The sequence below is a fragment of the Clavelina lepadiformis genome, chromosome 7, assembly GCF_947623445.1.
Source record: "Clavelina lepadiformis chromosome 7, kaClaLepa1.1, whole genome shotgun sequence".
NCBI lineage: Eukaryota > Metazoa > Chordata > Ascidiacea > Aplousobranchia > Clavelinidae > Clavelina > Clavelina lepadiformis.
This window is the reverse complement of record NC_135246.1, coordinates 4289263-4310417: the sequence shown is the minus strand read 5'-3', so window position 1 is coordinate 4310417 and position 21155 is coordinate 4289263. Positions and strand designations below refer to the sequence as shown.

At 33.6% G+C, this 21155-nt stretch overlaps 1 protein-coding gene across 3 annotated transcripts; it reads right to left on the bottom strand.

Annotated features, from left to right (window-relative positions):
* Positions 1 to 107: 107 nt before the first annotated feature.
* LOC143464738 (uncharacterized) lies at positions 108 to 17409 on the bottom strand. Of its 3 annotated transcripts, XM_076962687.1 has the most exons (16): positions 17263 to 17409; positions 16699 to 16766; positions 14917 to 14982; positions 14194 to 14335; positions 11546 to 11602; positions 10426 to 10523; positions 10223 to 10289; positions 9753 to 9988; positions 9465 to 9646; positions 7375 to 7522; positions 4447 to 4529; positions 4241 to 4371; positions 3076 to 3214; positions 2861 to 2988; positions 1190 to 2676; positions 108 to 690 (listed from the first exon to the last, which is right to left on the bottom strand). In XM_076962687.1, exons 1-16 carry the CDS (start codon positions 17270 to 17272, stop codon positions 406 to 408), a joined length of 3327 nt encoding a protein of 1108 aa, XP_076818802.1. In that variant the 5' UTR covers positions 17273 to 17409; the 3' UTR covers positions 108 to 405. The 3 variants fall into 3 exon arrangements, with proteins under 3 accessions (XP_076818802.1, XP_076818803.1, XP_076818804.1); XM_076962688.1 differs by lacking the exons at positions 14194 to 14335; positions 17263 to 17409 and having other exon boundaries at positions 16699 to 16744; XM_076962689.1 differs by lacking the exons at positions 10223 to 10289; positions 14194 to 14335; positions 17263 to 17409 and having other exon boundaries at positions 16699 to 16743.
* Between the last annotated feature and the right edge of the window lie 3746 nt (positions 17410 to 21155).

Sequence of the window (21155 nt, the reverse complement as noted above, 5' to 3'; positions counted from 1 at the left end):
TGTTTTTAACTTGAAAATAATCAGCATTTATGTAATAAGAACTTGTGAAGCATGTGTTAACAACATGCTTATGTAGGTCAAACGCTTATCACATCTGGCTTAAACAACTTCTTTTAGTAGGAACTCCATTTATTACAAAGAAACACTTTTTTATATGAAAATGTACATACAACAAAGGTTGAAAACACTCACAGTAATATGAAAACTATGGAACAACTACAACAAAATTTACTGCAAGGACTTACAAGCAAACAGGGAAACCTGTATTAACGATATAAAAACTGTAACTGTAAACAAAGTCAGGTAAATTATTATTCATTTATTAGAAGCAGCACATGTAGGTGGATACCATGATGGAAGAAAAATACATTCATGATAACAACAGTAGCTCTTTGCAACATGATACTAAATTTTTTTCTGAAGTACATCATGTTTTCTTTTTCCACCTTTCTTTGTGTACTTTTTCACAAGCTTCTCAGCATAAGCCTGTTGGTTATCGCTCAACCCTAATTTGATTTCCTTTTTCATGTCACTGTCATCCAATATCACGTCATCTTTAAGTGTGATGTTGTGCATAAGTCCTGGCATGCGCACTCCTGTATTGATTTGGATTTGTCTGAGAAATTCCACCCTACCAATATGATCACGAGTTGTTGAAGCTGAAGACTGCTCAGCAGTGTCCATATCCTCCTAATAAATTACATGTATATTTAAAAAATATTAGCACTGTAACATCAGTCAAACTAAATCAATAGCCAGACACAACGAAAACAAAAATGTTTTAGGTTTAATTTTTAATGGATTCAAGAGATTCATTGTTTCACCCAAAGCTTGCAAAACACCCATGCAGTCATTTTTGGTAGTGTTAATAATGCTTTTTCAATAAGTACATTGTACACATAAAAGGCTTATTTCGCAAATATGTCATTATAAATCTTATTCATATTTGCAAATGATAGCAATGCAACCCACGTTGTTTATATCTGTTAATATTTAAGTGCATCTACATTTATTTTCTAAAAAAACAATGGAAGTTAAAAAGATTGTATATTGACCATATGTACAGGCCACCAAATTGAAAGGGGTGGGGAAAGATATCTGCTGTCCTTAAAGATTATTTAGCCATTACTGTAGCTGCATAAATACAGTACTAGGAATAATAAAAAGAATTAGAAATCTAAAAGCTTACTTTAACAGCAAGTGGAAAATCCCTTTGTTTTTGAAGATAACTCCTCTCACATGCAGCTGACATTTTACGTAAAGTATTAGCATTGTCAATAGTTTTCTTATCGTCTTCTATTACATCATTTTGTAAGATCATGGGTGGATTTTTGTAATCAGTAACATGACTGTGAAAGTTGCGAAATTTGTCATAAACTGCTGTTTGGTCACATGGCAAATCTGACAGATGCAAACTTCTCCGGCACTTTTCCTCATGCAATGTACTTTCTCCTAGGACTGACTTGGACGCTGAGTCATACTCGGTAGATTTGGAATGAGATAGCACTCCATGCTTAGTGATATCTTCCAATTGAGTTGATTCTTGTTGTGGTAGACCAAAGTTAACACTTGACGATTTTTCATGAGCAAATGAGGCGTTGCAGTTGGCTTGTTTGAGAATACCTGTTAGAGATGACTCATTGTGTTGCTCATTTGTCTTCTTCAGCTCTTTCTTGTCAGTGTGATTACTCAAATTCACCACAAGTCGAACACCATCCATATTTTTTAGGTATTCTTTTGAGTAAGCAGATTGCCCGTAACGGATTCCAAGTCCTTCAAGAAAGTAATTACTTTTGGGATCTGTAAGTGAAACGTTAGGTGTCGTGTGAGATCTCTTATGGTGATGACTGCTGGTACATAATGGTGTTGACGATAATACTTCTGAACTAAAACAAAGCTTATTTTTTGTTGCTTCTTGCTCTGTCACATCAATTTCCCTTCCAGTTTGTTCATCACGCTTCACTGCAGACTGCTCAGATGCATTCTGTGAGTGAACGCTTATATTTTTCTTAAAGTTAAACGCACTTTTTGCCCTGGATTGGACATTAACTGGAGAGAGGCTAAATGATCTTCTGTGATGACCGAAATTTTTGTGTAATGGATAACTTGACAAGTTTTGCTGTTTTAAAATGGGTGACTTGCTAAATGGGGTTTCAAATCCTTGAGTATACAGCTCTGTGGTGGGAAGTGGACTGACACCAGTGACGTTTTGGCCAGTGGAGAGGTGAAGACCATCACCACCTTCCACATTAGTTGCTTTTGGCACCGCTTTAAGATTACCTGAATTCCACGAATGATTTAGATAATGTACATCACTATCAGATCGTACTCGCAAACCATTAGGTTGCCTTGACACTATATTCTCAGGTAGTGTAAGATGCCAGGGAGAAGTGTGTCTTCTCTGGCGACGTATCGTACTTGTAAAATTCGGTGACCCCAGTTTGTGATAGCTCCTGGATCTGGCTGGGTCTCCGCTTGCGTCCAATGCATAAGGTGTAGTGGATAAAATTGACGTATTTAGCTGCACTTCTTTTGTGGGGTGAACAATTTGCTTTGGAAAACTATTTTTATCGTAATCAGATTGGCTGATCTTAAGCAAAAGGCCATCATATCTCATCTTCAGTGCTTCATAGTCTTTCTCAAGAAGCATTTTGCTCATGGACATTTGTTTCTCCTCTGCATGTACATAAGTTTAATTTTACATTTTCAATTTTCCCTTTTTTTAGATATTTTTAAGTGAATGCTAAAAGATTATTATTTTATGAATAATTAACTAAACACTTCAACATTTTTACTCGACAATTCCTGTGTATAGTATAGTTCATTTCATGCATGGTGTACAACAGAAAACCTAAAATACCTGAAAGAATCTTAGCTCTTAGTGAATAATTCTCTTGAGTTAGTTTTTGTATTGAATTTTCAAGTGCCCACTTGCAGGTGTTGTCTCTCTGATCTTCTGTGCGATACTCTGTTAGCTCAGATTCCAATCTATCAGAATTAACAATCATTGTTTTATAAATTAACCAAACCATCATGCATATATAAAGAAAAGCATACAGAACAAGTTGGTATTACTTTTTATACTTGGCCTTCATTCTTTCAAACTTATCACATAACTGTAGAACTTCTTTTCTTTTGTAGACATCTTTTTCCTGGAGTAACTCGTACTCAGTATGCATTTCTCCATACTTTTTACATAAAGCTCTTAATTGTCCTGAAAAAACATTTCCAATCAACTTTATCCCCTTTACTGTGTGTTATGAATTTTGATTTTCAAACTGAAACTATATGAACTATGACAATGGAATCAGATACAAGGTACCACTGCTGAAATACAGAAATTTATTTATGAAAACGTTTCGAAAACCGAATCGAATTAGCTTCATCAGGGCATAAATTTCTGTATTTCACCAGTGGTACCTTGTATCTGATATTATTATGCTTGGTGGCAACCATAGTATTTTTACAACCATGGAAGTTTGGTTTAAACCACAGGTGTCAAACTCAATTGTATGCGAGGCCTAAACTTCAAGTGCACTTTATGGACTTCACAAGATAAAAATTCAATAAAACTTTTTTGAATGTGAAATGTAAAAAAAAATGACAAAGGATTCAATAAATAGCCCAAAAATAATAATTGAACATAAAGTTAACACATTTTGTTTTTTGTGTAATTATTTCTCACCAAAATTAAAACTAACATTGTACTGCAAAAAATGAAACTATAAATACAAAACTACACCCTGAAACGTTCAAATAAAATCAAATCAAATAAGATGTACAGGTTTACCAGTGATGTCAGTGTCATACACTCACCCTCCTACTGGTATTGAAAGGCTTTAATTTCAGAAGAAATTTTTCTCTTTGCCATGTGGGGAGCTAGCTTTGGCTCAAAGTTAGAGGTGTGTAACATGTAGGTGATGCTGATTTACACAAGGAATTTATTAATTTTTTTCGTATATTTTCCTATTATGTCATTATCACTTCAATAACCTTACAAAAACACATTTTAACAGCTCAAGTAACCTTGATTGCCTTATTTTTGAGCTATAAGGAAATTCGTAGTAACTGTTTAATCAGAACTTCATATTGCCTAAGCAATGGCACCTACATAGGCGAAATATAAATGCAAGTCAGGTTGGGCGTGACTCATAGGCCGGGAGTTTGACACACATTGTTTAATCATAATAGCACTTAGTTAGTTACTGTACTTTCAACGCTAACTATTTAAGAAAACTACTTTCATAGCTCTTTATTTTGTCATCTTTTTCCAGAAGAAGGATATGCAAGTCATCAATTGTTTTCTGGTATTTCTTCACTTCATCAACTTCGCTGATTGTGTCATAAAGTTTCCCTTCCAGGACATCAAGTCTAAACATATTTATAATTGCAACATATTTCAAGATTTTTTTTAATGATTTGACAAAAATAAAACCAAGCTATTACTTGTTTCTTAATTGTGTGTCCACGTGATTATTTTGTAATTGCTGCTGCTTGGCTTTCTTCTCTGGACTGCCTGTGCGGGTAACCTATTATCAGAAAGCACAGATGCGGCATCATAATTATTAGTATTCATTGTCTTAATTTTCTTATGACATCTATTATATCTTAAAAGTGCAAGACTACATACAAAACATATTGTTTGAGTACAGTTTAACAAATATTTAATAGTTAAGCAGTAAGCAGTGCACATAATGAGCAAATATTGTCATTGATATGCACTTTCTGGTGATAAATGCGCAGAAATTATATAATATCACACCGCGCATCTGTAAATTCATGTTAAAGCTTTCTGCTATTTATTTGTGTAATTAAGGACAACATCGACCATCATCTATTACATTATTCATCGGGCATGTTTTTGTGCATGATTTCTAAGAGGGTGTTTCTTTTTGTGGAGTTTTTATTATTTTGCGAAATTTGCACCAACGTTTTGCCTATTTGCTTCACTGCAAACACCATTTCAGTTTTTGTTTTTCTATGATGGTCAGTAAGTCATCATATGACATATGTTGAGTGATGGTCTGGCAAATTTGATACTTAGTGTTGTGTTCAAGATATGAGATGCCCAATATCTTTCCACAACTTGGACTTTCCTCTGCAGTTCTGCCGTGAAAGTCTCATAGGCTTACAAAAATATAGAGAGTACTACGGCACATGAGTCTGGTTATGTGGCTGATGGCGATTCTTTTGTCTTATAACATGGATTTCAGTCTTGCCAGTGCTATGGCTGTTTGAGCAGTTCCTTGAGGAACATTTGGCTAGGAGCCTAGGCGGAAAGACTAAAGTCTTTGTCCACCGTGCACTGTCATGTCAGTTGTAATGGTGTTGCTGCTATTAGACATTAGCTTGCTGTGTTCAGCACTATTCTCCATGTCGTGTTTTGCTGAGTTTTCATATTAAGATGCTGAGTTCTTCTTCATCTGTCAGGCTATTGATGCTGCCTGTAAACCTGAGGTAATTAATGATTCTTCTCCCAATACTTGTGGTGATATTGTAATCTTCAAAATCAAAGACTTCGTTCATTACTTCTTTCGGAAATTGGTCATACATGGTCGGAGAGAGTATGCACCCCTTGCGAACCTCCACTGAAGCGTGAAACCATTTCCCTATGGTGCCCTGGGCTACAACGGCACTGGTTGCTTTGACAAAAAGTTGTTGGATGGTGTTGATCAATTTTGTGCTAATATTGACCTTTTCAAAAGTTATTATTAAAGTCAACAAACATGTTATTGAGTTTACTTTGGCAAAATGGCTTTTTAGCAACCGTTTTTGGATATAAATTACATTATGACAGAATATGCTTTTTCCTTGCTGTTTTTAAAAATCTATTTAGTATTTCATCAAAAAATCTAATACATCTCTTTTAGCACTGGTCTCACATTTTGTTGTCTTTTAATTCAATGGACTACTGCACAATAGGAAAACATACCGTTGATGCAGATATATAAGCCCACTTCTAATTTTTAACAAAAAATGTTTTTATGTACACATGGCATGAAGAATACTCACGTTTTCCTCCCTCCTGCAAAAACGAACGATGTAGAAATAGTGGCTAAAGAATCAACTTTTGTCAATGAATCGTTTTGACAAAAATTGTACCAAAAAAGCTCTTGGTCTTGATTGCGGAAACATAACAGTCTCACATTGGTCATGCACATGGCCAAGATGAGATTAATCTTTCATAACCTTGAGCGAGTTCATTAGTCTTGTTTTAAACACATTGGTAATATCATTACCTTATTACCTATTACAACTAACCATGCTTTGTTAAGCATTTGTTTTGTCCAAATGCGAGAAAAAGACAAAAGTTGTGATGAAAAAGACAAAAGCTATGAGAATAGGCAAATGTCACACAGACAACCAGAGTATTTCAGTAGAATCGCCTAATATGACCATTTTGATACGGTCCCAATTTCTGCCATATAAATTTCTCTGTTTAATAACCATTTTGTCAGACCTTTATCTCAAATTATTGTGTCAATTATGATTATACAACGTGACAGTGACAATTGTACAATTGTATTCTCACTCTGAAACCTACTGACATTCACTTTAAATGTTGCTGTTTAATGTTAAATGATGTAATAAATAATATAAATGATGAATTTGATGTTTTTTGTCATTTTGTGCATAACTGTGTCAATCCTGGTGGTTAAACAGCACTGTAGCAGTTTCGGTTATTGTGATCATTCGGATATTATGACCAACATGTTCTGGTTCCAACTTGGTCATAATAAGCGGAATATATTGACTACGGTATTATGCGAGAAAAATTCACTGCACTTAAAAACAAAGCAATAAAGGGATAATGTAGAAAAACTGGGTTTGATTGTTGTTAAGACATATACAGTTTTTAAACGAATGCGAACAACTCAAAACAAAGTTGGTGTCTGCAAAAAGAATTTTATTACATAAACGAATTTGAACTTGCCCTCCTTCCCCATGTAGAGTTTTGTTGTTTGTATTTTTGGAGCAACGAAACTAGATTTGTTTACCATAAGCATTTTGGCCAAAGTAGTATCAAAAATTTAACCGCAGTAAAATTAGGTTCCCGATAAAACCACTGCAATTTTTTGGGCAATTTTTTACTACTTCAAATGTGGGCTTATATGGCGGCAAATATACACAACAGTACATAAAACTGTACAATATACACATTTCAACAGCTTTCTGATTAAGACTAATTAAATTACATTAACAAAGGCAAAGGAAAATATATTACTGTAGATGTTAAAGAAAATAATAAGTGAGGTCCAAAATTCAAAATTTTGACTCATTGTATTTAAGTCTATCCAAATAATAGTGTTTCTTACATCAACAAACATTTCTAACTCAACTAAGGGGGACTTTAAACAAATAATGTAGTCGTACCATGTTTGTGGAATAACCTTGCAATTTTTTCTCGTTATCTGCCAAGCTCTGCTTTAGTTGTTCAACCTGGATCTTCAGACGGTGATTTTCATCTTTCATTTTCTCAAAGCTTTCATTCTGAGATGTTTCACCTCTGTCCTTCAGCATTCTGTTAGTAAATCGAATTTTCATGCTAAGGGTTCAGATTAAGATTATAGGCATTATTGCAATTTAGTTAACATGTATAAAATGCAGCACGGTAACATAGATATTGGTTAAAGGATTATCATATTTAATTATAATTATAGGAATAAACAAAGTAGAACATTAAATAATTTTAGTACAGCATAGTAGTGTTTTCAAACTAGAATCTTCAAATCTGCATTTTAGATTCTCGAACAACAAGACAAGCTTGTAGTTCATCCTGTACCTATAGTGACTGGTCATTATAAATAATCCATAATTATAGTAAGTAAGTCTACTGTATGTCTGTATTATCACCATAAGTATATACCTTCTTTATACTATAGTTACATTGCTATTGTATAATAATATTTAGATAATCACTTTTGTGTATTTTTATGTCCATCGATTTTGTATTCATCTAATTCTAATCAAATATGGTTTGGTATGAGCAATGTCGCAAGATGCGCCATTATCTCATTTTGTTTCAAAAGAAAGTATTACAACTACCACTACAACAAATTAACATAGAATTACTCTTCTTGCTTATTAGTCACAATTAATAAGTTTCTGAGTGTTTTCCGTGCTTTCTCATTTAAGCTGTGTGACTTATTTCCACTGTTGTGCTCATTCTGTTTTGCCAGAGGCGCAGCTGATTGCTGTAAAGCTTAAGTTAAGCCTTGCGTGTCAATTAGTTGGTACGAGTGGGTTGAGTGCAAACTGTGTGATCATTATAGTTGTGTTGGTCTGTGGAAAGCTGCTCAGTTGGGCATCAACAAAATAAATCGTTCTACACAGTAATTAACTTGTGACATTACTCAAGCATAGTAAGTTAATATTGAGAAATTTTGATGCAATTGGACTGAACTTCAAGTACGGTATATAGCCAGACCTGATACGAAGTAACATATAATCATAACATATCATCATATCATATTAGTAACATATAACATATCATCATGGGCAATACCGTGGTAATATAGTACTGAATTACTGTACTGCAGTACGTTTTCAGTACCGATACTGGTACCGTCGCTACTTTTGAAAAGAAGTAATAAAAAAGTACTGAATCTCTGTACCGAAATACTTTTTTCAAGAAATTTCAATTGTTCCCGGTACTCGGTACTTTTCACGTGATAATTTCAAAATTTTAACAAATATGTTTTCAAAAATACATCTTAATTAATCCTTAATACTAATTTTACCATTTGTTGATCTTTTTTAATCTAGGAATGTCCAGTAAAATTGCAAGCGATTAACGACACATATGTTTTGACCTGGAGTAACCTTTACCGGGGACATAATTGCGGCAAACATTGCATTTGCAGCAGCATCTTTTACATGAAAAGTACCGATACCAAGTATCGACAAAGTACCGAACTACCTTTTTTAAAATAGTACCGAATACCGGAACCGTTGGTACATTTTTGGTCAAGGACCGGTACTGACAGTACTTTCAAAGTACCGACTGCCCACCTCTGCATATAATAACAAAATAATAAGATTGTTTACCATTTTAATACTGACATTAGTAAGCAGCAAACTCGTTCAATGTTGCAGCTTGGCAGGTACTGTGTTTTGCAACAAGTGATAGCAAGAACTTCAGAAATGTTAAACACAATTCTTTAATAAATAAGTAATTTGGTCAACTGATTATCGAGTTGTTTTGTGCTTAAAACCTGGGCTTAGGCTGAAAAAGGTTGAGAAGTAGAGTCAAATAGAAGCACGTTGATACTCTATGCGTAGAGATTTGTATATTATTTGATTGGTTGTTACCTATATCATGTTGTTCAACGCACATGTTTTGTGAATTTTAGAATTTGAAAATCTGAGCAATTTGACAAATTTATTGGATTAAAAACTGTGCTTTCAAAAAATACTCCTCACCAACAGAATACTTGACAAAATTATTATCGCAAAACTTTTACCTATTTAATTTAATGTTTTCATCTTGAAGTGAGAGCAATGCATCTTCTAATTTTGTGCATTTTTCTTCAAAACCTTTGCAATCTTCAGATGATTTCCATTCTGACTTTCTGCTAACACCATTTTCTTTGGTACGAAGACTTGCCACTTCTTCTTTTAACTTAGATTCCTGCAACTTTGCTTCCTTTAAGTATTTTTAGAATGTTTTAAATATAAATGTTTACGGCTGTTTATAATGAATGTCTTAAAAGTTTTGTTTTTTAATGTTTTTGTTTTTTGGTTTTCCGTACCTGCAGTTCAAACTTCAAGTCTTTGCCAGCTTGGGATATTTTTTCCAGAAGCTGTATCAGCTCATCGGTGTCACTTGTGTTAAGAACCCTGTCATGTTCAGGACCATGGCCACTTAATGTACTGCTGTATGCTAATTGCTCTAATATTTCTGTTAAGTTCATGTTCTGAGTGCTAAATTGTGGAGTCAGATGTAAACAGTTGACAGATGATGAAATCTGTTCATTCACTTCGGGATCTAAAATAAGTGAACCTTAAACTTAGAAAATTGTAGAATCAAAGCATAAAGAACATAATCAAGATTACTCATTTTTAAGCATTAATTATCATATAACTCAATTTGATTCATTCATTTTGTGCAGTAAAACAAAAGAAATACTTGTAATAGTGATAGTTTTGAATCATCACAGCCATTAAAAGTATCAAAAAGCTAGTTGACTTCATAGAGCACACTAATGTTTAAGCTGATTACCAATAGCATGCATTGATTTTGGAGTAGAAATATTGAAAGAAAATGGGGTCAATGGAAGAGTTGTTGACTAAAAATTTGCAAATACAAGCAGTTACTACATGAAATCGATTCATCAGTTATTCTTAATTCTACGAGAGCAACAAAATTCATGCCACTTATCAACAAGAGCTTATACATTCGTACAGCCTACAAAAACCACTTACAGCTAAACTATCCTTTGTGACAGGTGTTAAAGATGTTATCTCTGAATATGAAGGTTTGATCGGTGACACGGAAACAATCTTTTCTATGTCAATTAGTTCTATGGAAAGTGAAAAGAAGCAAATTAGTTTTATCTCACACATAACACATTTGAAAATTAAGCAAAAGCAGTGGAGTCATCAATAAATTTTAACTTTTAAGACAGTTTATCTTGAGTAGTGGGGGCATTGTAGTTACATTTATGTGTTCCAAAATACACTTTTTCCATTACACTGTACCAGTATATAATTAAGCTTTAGTAGTTACAGCCACTCATTGTCTTACAAACATCCAATATCCATGAATATTTTCAGATATGAGAAAGATATGTTTTATATATTCACATCGTCAGGTAATTCCCATGTTATTATGAGTGATGACATTTTTATTTCTTATTTTCTCCACTAACTATACTCGTACACATCGTATATCAGTGACATCAACCCCTTTGGTTATCATTTAACCCAATGCGTGGCATACTGTCCCTGTAAACTCATTCATTTTCCTGGCTATACTAGAGTAAAAATTTGCGATTTCCTAATTTCCATTCTAAATACTATTCTCAATTAAGTAACACAAAGGCTCTAAAATTTATTAACTTATTGGCATGTAAACCCACAGATGGTATTTTATGATACTTTTTCTTCTATAAAAGGATTAATATGGTCTTGGGTGTATGAATAACTATAAATACGCCCCATTAACGTCAATTTTTTCTGTGCTTTAGTTCATGAATATTAGGTATGGTAGTAACATTCCTTTTCATCCCTTTTTATCTTTCATCCTTTATTATCCCTTCTTTCCATGAAATTCTTAAAATGGGGATTGCCAGTATTTGATTTGTCATAATACAAATAACTGATTTCTCATGAATTTACAAAATACTACAAGATGAAATGACGTTTAAGAATGGAAACGATCAGATTCAAATGGATGCTTTAGAAAAAATGTTGCAAGGATGATATAATAATGACTATGGCACAATGTATACAGCAACAAAATATAGGTTATACAGTTTGCTGCGTTGCTTTACGGAGGCCATGAATAAGCATTACTAAGTTTAAAATTTTTAAAAATTCTTACTTTTATTTTTCTTTATATCTTCAAATGAAGGAAGTAAATTGCGTATTACCCCATCATCTACATATACAGATATTAGTGCATTATTCCAAATCGATAGATTTGTTAAAATATTTCACCATTGTTAGTTATGTTTAAAATAATATGATACAAACATAGGCGTCAGGTTTTTAAGAAAAAATATAAATTTTTGGGGGGCTGACATAGCTCCTAAGATCTAAGTTATAAAAGGCAGAAGCTACACTTCCTCTGCCTGTCCGTATGTTGCTGCATTGTTGTCATGTAACTTAGTCTTAACTTGGCTATTCCTACTTCACCTGTAGAAGAACAAAAAATGAAATAGTGCGCCTAAACAAGCAATTAGCCTACAATACACTCAGCACTGTATTAGATAGACAATGCAACCAAATAATGGAATGAAATTAAAACGGAAGAATCATTTAACAGAAACAAATCAAAAGTTCGTTTAAGGTAGGAAAATGTTAACAGAAACGGTGGTCCCGAGCAGAGGCTGATAACGTTTAGATATATTGTGCATCTCCAAACTTGTTAATGCTGGTTTGCGTCAGAGAAACGAATTTGTCGACGCATGCTCCAATATCCATGTTACCCTGTATTCTGTGTGGATAGCCAAAATCGCTAAATCATTTAATCTCCTCTGGGGTTTATGTTGATTGTAGGTAAGTTATAAGACGGCGTAATGTACTAAACGAACGTTCAGCTCCAAACGCTGATGTAGGAAGAACCACAAACATAGCTAATGCCGACATCAAGTTTGGAAAAAGGTCTTTAAGTGCTGAGTTAGTTGTCAGTTCTAGTCGCAGCCGTACAGTTGGGGAACATTTCAAACTCCTGCATAGAGCAAACCACTGGCTTGGTTTTCGCAAAATAACATTAAGCTGCCAATCGTAGTGGAACTGAGATACTTCGCGAACATCTTCTTGAGACATTTACACATGTTCAAATAATTGCTGAAGCAAATTCGAAATCTTCAAAGGCTGTGACTGGTATCATTGAGATTATATTATCATCAAGAGACATCTTTAAAAAGTGTAACGTAGTAATCACGTACTTTAGTCGATGGATGTTAACATTTACATCAACCATTTGGCACTGTGGGCAAATTTAGCTTCAATCCTAGTGCAGCTTTCGTCACATCATCATAAAATTCGTTTGCAGTTGTGTGAGACGTGGCATCACCAGATAAAACCAAAGCAAGATTTTGAGTCCAACACCGAACATTACCAGTGGTTGCAATAATGTTTCATGTCTTTCATTAACGGTTCCACTCCTTGTCTGTAATCTCGCCAGACATTTGTCTTGTTTAACCAAGGTCTTTTTTTAGCATGGCAACAGCCTTAACAATCAAACGCATACAGTATTTGTGTTGGCCAAAAAGCAGGATGAACTGTAACAACTTCCATCGAGATTTATTCGCAACCAAGGGTCATCCGCAAACCAATTCTTTTGTAAAGTGCGTCCTTCATTGAAAGGAAGAGGATCAGGAAAAAGGTTTGGGTAAATCAGTGTCATCCTGATGATGGTCCATTGATTGTGAAAAGTAAAAAGAATGGTGCAAACCTTGTTATAGCATGCTAAAAAGAGGAGTAAAATGCTAGCAAACAATCAATAAGCGAGAAAAAGCGAAAAATCCCAGAGGTCGTGTAAACTGTTAACTACACAATTGTGCTGAAACGATGGAAAGTGTACGTTTTACGCTACTTTTCATAGTTCTTTGTTAAGACCTACCTACTTCAAAGCACAAATTTGAAATCCTAACACAATTATTTCATCTATGATAATAAGAACAAAAAAGGACCCGGATAAGTTTGCAATGAAGATGTATTGCCGCAACACACCTATTAAAAGAAATAAAAAAGAGAAATACTGGTCAGGTGTGCTATCGTGTTTCTTGAAGCAACACTGACCAAGTGGACAAAAGTTGTTGCAAGTTGTTAAGTTAGGTCAAAATTTCCGGGCTTGCAGTGCCTTTGAGGAACCGCTATGCTATGGTATGATATACGCTATGTGCATTGCATTATGTGTTTTAAATCATAAAAAGGTAGTATACAATAAAAAATGCCCAATGAAAGAGCATTCGTGTGTAACCTTTTATACAACTGTATGTAAACTAGGAGAGGGGGTGGCACCCCTTTGCCTCCTTGAACTTGATGCCTATGATCGATACAAACAGTTGAAAAAAAAATGAATCACATCTATGCACATCAATGACATTTACTATTCTGCAAATAGGGTATTAGGTAAAACAAAATGAAGTGTCTATTTCACCATATGTAGGTCACGCGGCCTGTTGTTAAAGATAGGCGGTTAGGTTAAGAGAATTGGTGTGCAGAAGTTGATTTTAGTTATTTAAGGTTTTGTTAAGGTTTAGTTATTTGGGTTAGGTTTAGGTTATTGTGTTATAAAATTTAAGTTAGGTTAACAAAAAACTGTGAAAAATAGCTTTAAACGCAAGATTTTCTTTCCGGTTAAATAGTGGCAGCCAAACCAAAATGATAAAAATGACAATATTCTTTAAATAATAATGTAATTTTAAATTAGAGAAGCAATGTATGATTTTTGATATGTACAATTTTTGCTAGTAAAATAGACACCTTCAAACATTGTGTCATTACACATAGCATTGATACCTTTCACATTTCCATGAACACTGAGAGTGCTCGAAAGAAAAGGAGACGCAACTATTGGCTTGCCATCAACAGAATCATGAAGAAAATGAGAAGCTGAGTACAATATATCCGCAGCAGATTTCTCAAGATCTTGTTCGTTAGTCTAAGTTTAAAGATAGAAATGCATTAAGAACATCAAGTAAACACATAAAAAGTATTGTTTCATGTTCAGGCATAAAACACTGCAACAGTTGTCATTTCCTATTTAGAGTTGTAACTATGGCAATAATAGGTTTTTAAAAGTAGATAGTTTGTTTAAACCAATCACATGTTGTTGTATTTTATGTAGCCACCCTGATGATTGTCTTCACTTGATGACCTTTGTTATTAACAAAAAGCTTTGTGAGCTGTAAACACATACCAAACCAGTTTGTGTTGTTAGCAGACACTTGAACAATTAACCTGTTTTCTCACTACTTTTGTTTAATTGTGGTATTGTTTAATCTACCACTACTTCACTTCTCTCTTTAACTAACAATGGTACTTAACCTTACCTCTATTGAAAGCTATAATTTTTGACTTGATAAATGTATGAAAACTGAAATGGGAAGACTAACCAATGAAGTGTCACATTTTCTAATAAAAGGAGAAAAACCTAAAAAAGTCTTATAACTCAGTAAAGCATGAAGTGTGGTATATATATTTATATATATATACATTATACAACATAATGATCAAACTTACCAAAATGAAAGTTTCTTTTTTTGTGCTCTGAATTTTTTTCAGACTAGATAACTGCTCCTGCAATACCTACCAGAATAATATACATTGTATAAATAGAGTGTTATTGCCATATTATATGTCATTAATATTTTTATACTATTAGAAACATTGCTTAAGATAAAATTTCCTATGCTTAATGCTCCACAAGAACTACAGAACAAGTTTTTAAATTTAAACTCTCAGTACTAACTGACCACTGCAAAGACCTGTCATTTGAATAAAAAAATAGAATCAGAACATCACTGAGCAATAAACTAGCAAAGTTGTATAACTTATTGTCAAAAGAGGCTTAAGCTTAAGTATATAATATGTTATTGTTGGCTAAGCCGATGTGCTTTGAATGTTCACAAGAATGTTTTTTCAAGCACATCTTATCTAAGGCAATAAAAACAAAGATGATCCCTAACAAAATAAACACTTAACAATGTTTACACAAGACGTCACTACGAAAATGATAATTATCTCTGCTCTCCTAGCCACTGACTGCCCAATATGAAGTTAAAATAATGATTTTGTCTGTTATTATAATAATTTATAACCTAAGGATAACGTTAGAATGCCAACTAAAAGCAAATTTTGTAAACCAGTCACCATAAGAAATCTTTTATCAAACCATACATACCACTATTCACCTAACCCAATCAAACAAAAAGACTACTAAATCTTTGTAATGCATTAAAAATGAAACCATCCGTATAAATTTATCTGTCTTCAAATGTGAACATCCTAAGACATATTTGTCAAGCCATTTAAACCCAGAACATCATGAATAAATCATAATAAATTTCAGCCAAAGCCTGAAATTGTTTATCAATCTATATGACATACAGATACACTTGTGCATAAAAAAAACATTAAAAATTACAAGTTATAGTGTCAACCTAGCCATATACAAGTATTTCTTGGAAACAAATTAGCATCTTACCACGCAGAATCTCGTTGCTAAAACTGTTAAAGCATATCTCTAGTAATCTAAATGTTATAGTATCCATGCCTCTTTTCATCACAAAGCTCCCTTACAAAAGTTTGTTTATTATGAAAACATACGAAGTATCTAAGATAGCCTATTGAAAAAAAAGTTCAATTTTCTTTAAGTTTAACATCATCATCAACTACTTGATCAGACTTATCTATTTTTCTTTTTAAAAAATATGCCCCACATGTATCAAGTATGGAGTATTGTTTTTATGCTAGGAAGTACCACAGAATTAATTCAGCATTTATCCAATGCAGTACTAGTATATACTGTAACACTAGCTTAATACGTTGACATTTACAAATGCCACAAATCAGTTCAGATTGTTTACAATTATATGCACCATGAGCTTTAACGCAAGCTGCACACATATACTTGAAAGATTATATAGAAGTATACTAAATATTGCCTTGAAAGGTATGAAAAAAGCCTTTACCAGAATAAATATGAGACTAAACACATTACATAACATAGCTTGAATACTTAAATTTCACATTTTCACTGTGGAAATTGGCATCATAATATTTACAATACTGTTTCATCAGATAATGAACACAATGACATTATTTTAGTCAATTGCAGCACATGAACAATAAATTTACATAAAACAAAAAAGTTGTCCAAAGCTAGCAACAGATAACAAATGTAATAGAATATCACTTATTCCAGCCACCTTGTACTTAACTTTCAATGCCTCTAATATTTGCGATAACGGTGTAGGGTATAAGATGGTGGTACAATTAATTAAAGAATTGAAAATCCAATACCTTAATAGCAGCTTGTGCACTTGAATGATGCTTGAGAGCAGTTTCTATGAAACTTCTTTCTTTGCTTTCTGTTTGAAAGAGAATTCAAGGAGCTATGTTTAACTTGTAAAACAAACTGTTTCAGCAGTTGTGTAAATACCATTGAGTATTGTACCATACTGGAACAAAAATAAAGTTAAAAGATAATGACACCAATACCCAACAAAAATTGTGAAATTTTTAAATTGATCTGGCTTGGCATGGGTCACAAATGAATTCAATGTTAGTCAAATGGCATGTTGGTTATAACAAAATTGAACAAGATGAAATAATCATATAAATACATAAATTTTTGATAAACCGTAAATGTATAATTAATTTTAGAAACACATTAAACTAAATGCAAATGTTTGGATGAATGTTAATAATTTGACAAAATACCAGTGCAACCCAGAACGACAAAAAATGCAATGCCAGACCAATGAGTAATGAAACCAGTCAGAGCGGTGGCTGAATTTAAGCATAGTTTACAATTGTGGCATTGGAATATATGGTCTATTATAATTAATAAACCTGGAGATTTACCTGATTCCATCCCTTAGAAACGAGGAAGCGGATAAATCAGCATGTATCGTGATCAAAGATCTTCCTCATTAATTTCAGTGTTTCTAAATTGTGCTTAACAACTTTTATCCATAATTGCAAACTTATATCTAATAAAAAATAATAACAACTTCAAGTATCAAGAAATAGACCAAAAATCTACAAGCAGGAAGACGAAATTACACAAAAATGAAATTCAAAATAAAATATAAGGCCATAAATATTTAGTACGTATTAATACATAAAATAGTGCTACTAACTTACTGTAAATGCTTCCAATAACTAATCAATGAAAGAATTTTGCAATATGTTGCAAACAAAACAGTTGGGTCAAGCAAATCCTCACTTCCAAAACCAAAAGATTTTATTTTGTTTTTTAAATTCAATTCAATTTAATTTAATTTAATTTTTTAATTAAATCAAAAGTAATTTTATGAGACCAATAAAAAAAAATTACCCGGTATGCAACGTTCCCTCTAATTTTTCACGAGTCTGAGCAAACAAACTAACTCCCTGAGCGGTCCCTTGGACCACTGTGAGCAACATCAGACGTGCCACGTGCGCACTGTGGCCATTATTATGCGTTTATTTTATTTTTAATTCAGGTTGGATTTTTTTCTTGTGCGCAGCACAGATTTTCTGTGCGCGGAGACCGTGTCAGCAGTGCGCATTTGCGCACGCGCGCAGCTTAGAGGGAACATTGCCGGTATGTAGGCTACCTCTTGTCACACTGATTATGTTGCAATGGTTACATTAAATGATAACTATTATGAACTTGATTGACATATTTAATCTGCCATTGAATCGGTCTTAAACTAATCATGCAAAAAACGGTGCTTACCGACCAGTATATAAATTTAACAGTAATTCATGAGCGATTTTATGCTTCGCACTTAGCAAAGAACACATCCTTGCAATAACTTTTCACAGGATTATGTCTTAAATATAAACATATACTAGCGGTCCCCAACCTGCAACCTGTGAGTTGGCTGCAATATTTTCTGTCTCATACTGGGTTCACATCACAATGAAGCAGACAATACACTTAGTTTTCTCAGTTTCAATGATGAAAGTGTTTACTAATTTTTAGTGAATCTTTGATTTTATTTGATCCGCAGTCTGTGAATGTAATCACTCTGAAAATCTAAACACAATTTAAAAAAATTCTATGATTGTATTTGCTGCCTATAGCTGGTTTGTAGCATGCATAAGTGGGCACAAGCATACTTAAAATTGAGCATGCTCTTTTTATATAGATATGATCTCGAGAGTGACGCTCTTTTTTCAACATGGGAACGAAACCACGAGCGCACTCCTTTTGAAGGGTTATTTTCTTGTCGCTCTTTTTTTTTTGTACAAACAACGTTGTGAACACACAAAATAGATACAAATTGTTGAATTGAAAAAAATTTTAGGTTTTTGTACTGCCATAAGACTATAATTTTATGTAGTGTATAAAAAAATGGTTGCTTTGAGACTAATTTCATGCTAGTTATCAATGTTTTGTGTGCATAAAATATACCAAAAAAGCAGGTTGCGTAATAACCTAATTTGTACGAAACGCTCGTAACAGCAGCTTTGTTACGTAATTACGTAAGTATCGTACCAATTCTCAATAACACTATTTATAAGTCAAGAATATTAAATTGTTCAACGTCGACCTGTACAATTCTAGGAGGTTCATAATACTCTACTTAATGTCTATTAATCATTTGTGGCAGATGACACAAAAACAAAATCTTCAGCATTGGTATTCCATGACATTTCCCATAACATTAATAAAAATTAATGATAAGCAATTTTATTTGCAGTTAGACATACATTTTAAAATGCAAATTTGCAACATAAGAATGCAATTAGTTTTCCAAAATGCGACAAAGTGAAAATGTTCTTCAATCGCTAAAAAAAGCAAGAGTTTGAGCGACAAAACGAGCGTGCTCTTTTTTCATTGATGAACGAGAACGACACACTTTTTAGAAGAGTTGTTGCCCAGCTCTGGTAAAGTGTTACATATATATATTAGGGATGAGCCAATACGAACTCAAACCTGAATAGATTCGTCGAATATCATCTTTGTGGAATATTCGGGCGAACACGAATAGTAACAATGGCGAAACCGGATACAATATTACTTATAAATTTACTAACTTTTGGAGAAGGAAATGATCGAGTTTCCCGACAAAGCTAAACTAGAGTCAGCAGTACTTACAATGAAAGTCATTTTCCTAACAATTTGCTTTTGCACTCGTTTTTTAAACAATATTTTTTTAAACAAAGCAATTTGTTTAACGATTACATCATGTTACAAACAAGACTTGACAACTTTTGGATAAAATGTTATTGTTTGTTTCCTATACAAATAGATCCGGGACTCGTTCATGTTGACTTACATGATATTCGGGTTCAACACGAACCCAAATAATCTTCCTCGCAGCATATCCCTAATATTACACTCTGTTAAATTGAGAGGAATCTTAAGTAGCAAAATAATTAAGAAGGTAGTTAAGCCTGCTGTAAAAATATGTAATTTACTTCCTTCCCCTAAAGATCGGGTACCATCTACAAAAGACAAAGGGCGATTTCTGAGGTTCGATGCCAAGATTGCAGCGCTACATACATTGCGCAAACCAAACAGTCTCTCATTGACTAGGATGAAAAGACATGAAGTAGATATCTCCAACTTTCTCCATGAAAAAACCTGTTTGAGTAGACATACTTTGTAGCATGAACACACCATTAACTGGAAGGACAGGCGTACTTTGGATATCGAAAAAGATTATTTGAAACGTAATTTCATTGAATCCTTTTTCATACACATATGTAATGATGTTATTAATGATAAAAAGGATACCATGCTTGTCCCAATTTATTATGAGTTTTTTGCATATTCATAGTTAATTGTATTGTACTTGTTGTTTCTTATGACTAGGCGCTTTATATTATTTTTATATTGTTGTTTTATAGCCATGTCAAGGTATTAGCTAAGTATGTATCATTATGACGTCACATTGATGCGGCATAATTGTTCCTAGGTAATGTGGAAAATTTGTAACCTAGAAATTGTTATTCTATATATTTTCTATATATCTATACATTTAATTCAAATTTTAATCCCATTGCTCTGATGAAATTAACTCGAATGGGTTAATGAAACGTCGGCAAATACAGTGAGACCTCGTTAATCCGGACCACTTCGTTTCGTCAAAAAATGTCGGTTTAGCGGGGTATCCGGATTATCGGAATGTAAAAAATCAATCAATCTTGCAAATGCAGCACCGTGTTCAAAACGCAGTATGCACCTTACTCCAATTCTAAGTACCGAGTTTCTGGCTGGACAGCAACTAAAATAAAATTATATTTTTGTATGATACGACCCAGTGTCGAACCCCAGAACAAGAAGTGACGAACATGCGGCCGAAAATCGGTTTGACAACCGCTCTTGCATGGCGAAGCATTCCGGCGGGACCAGCAGTCTTCAACTTTCTTTGACCGGTTTCTAATCTTTGCGCAATGCGATATCAAAAGCTGATAGCACGATTGAGTTGCAGCAGTATGTCTTCAATAGATTGCCGCACTCAACCGATGTACTGTACGTATTTTTTTGCAACCGCGGAAGCGTTGTTTGTTACTGTTGATGAACAATTTAGAAAAAAGAGAAAAAAATTTAGAAAAACAATTTAGAAAAAAGACCGCAAAGTTATTATGCGTAGATAATCGGCTATTGTTTCGTCAACTAACTACATACTGTATTAGGACAATCGTGAATCATTTTCGCTTAACTATTAATAATCCGGTTTATCGGATTTTATTGCTATTGATTTAGCACATTTGTTCCAAAGCTTTTGTGTCGGAGTCGGACAGCGGGGTTTCCGGAT

Excerpts from the sequence above, each read along its gene's own strand:
- LOC143464738 (XM_076962687.1), bottom strand. Across the intron at positions 11,603-14,193 it reads TGTTCATGGAAATGTGAAAG|ATGATGGGGTAATACGCAAT; the intron begins GTATCAATGCTA and ends CTGTATATGTAG. Across the intron at positions 7,523-9,464 it reads GAAAACATTAAATTAAATAG|AATGCTGAAGGACAGAGGTG; the intron begins GTAAAAGTTTTG and ends ATTTACTAACAG.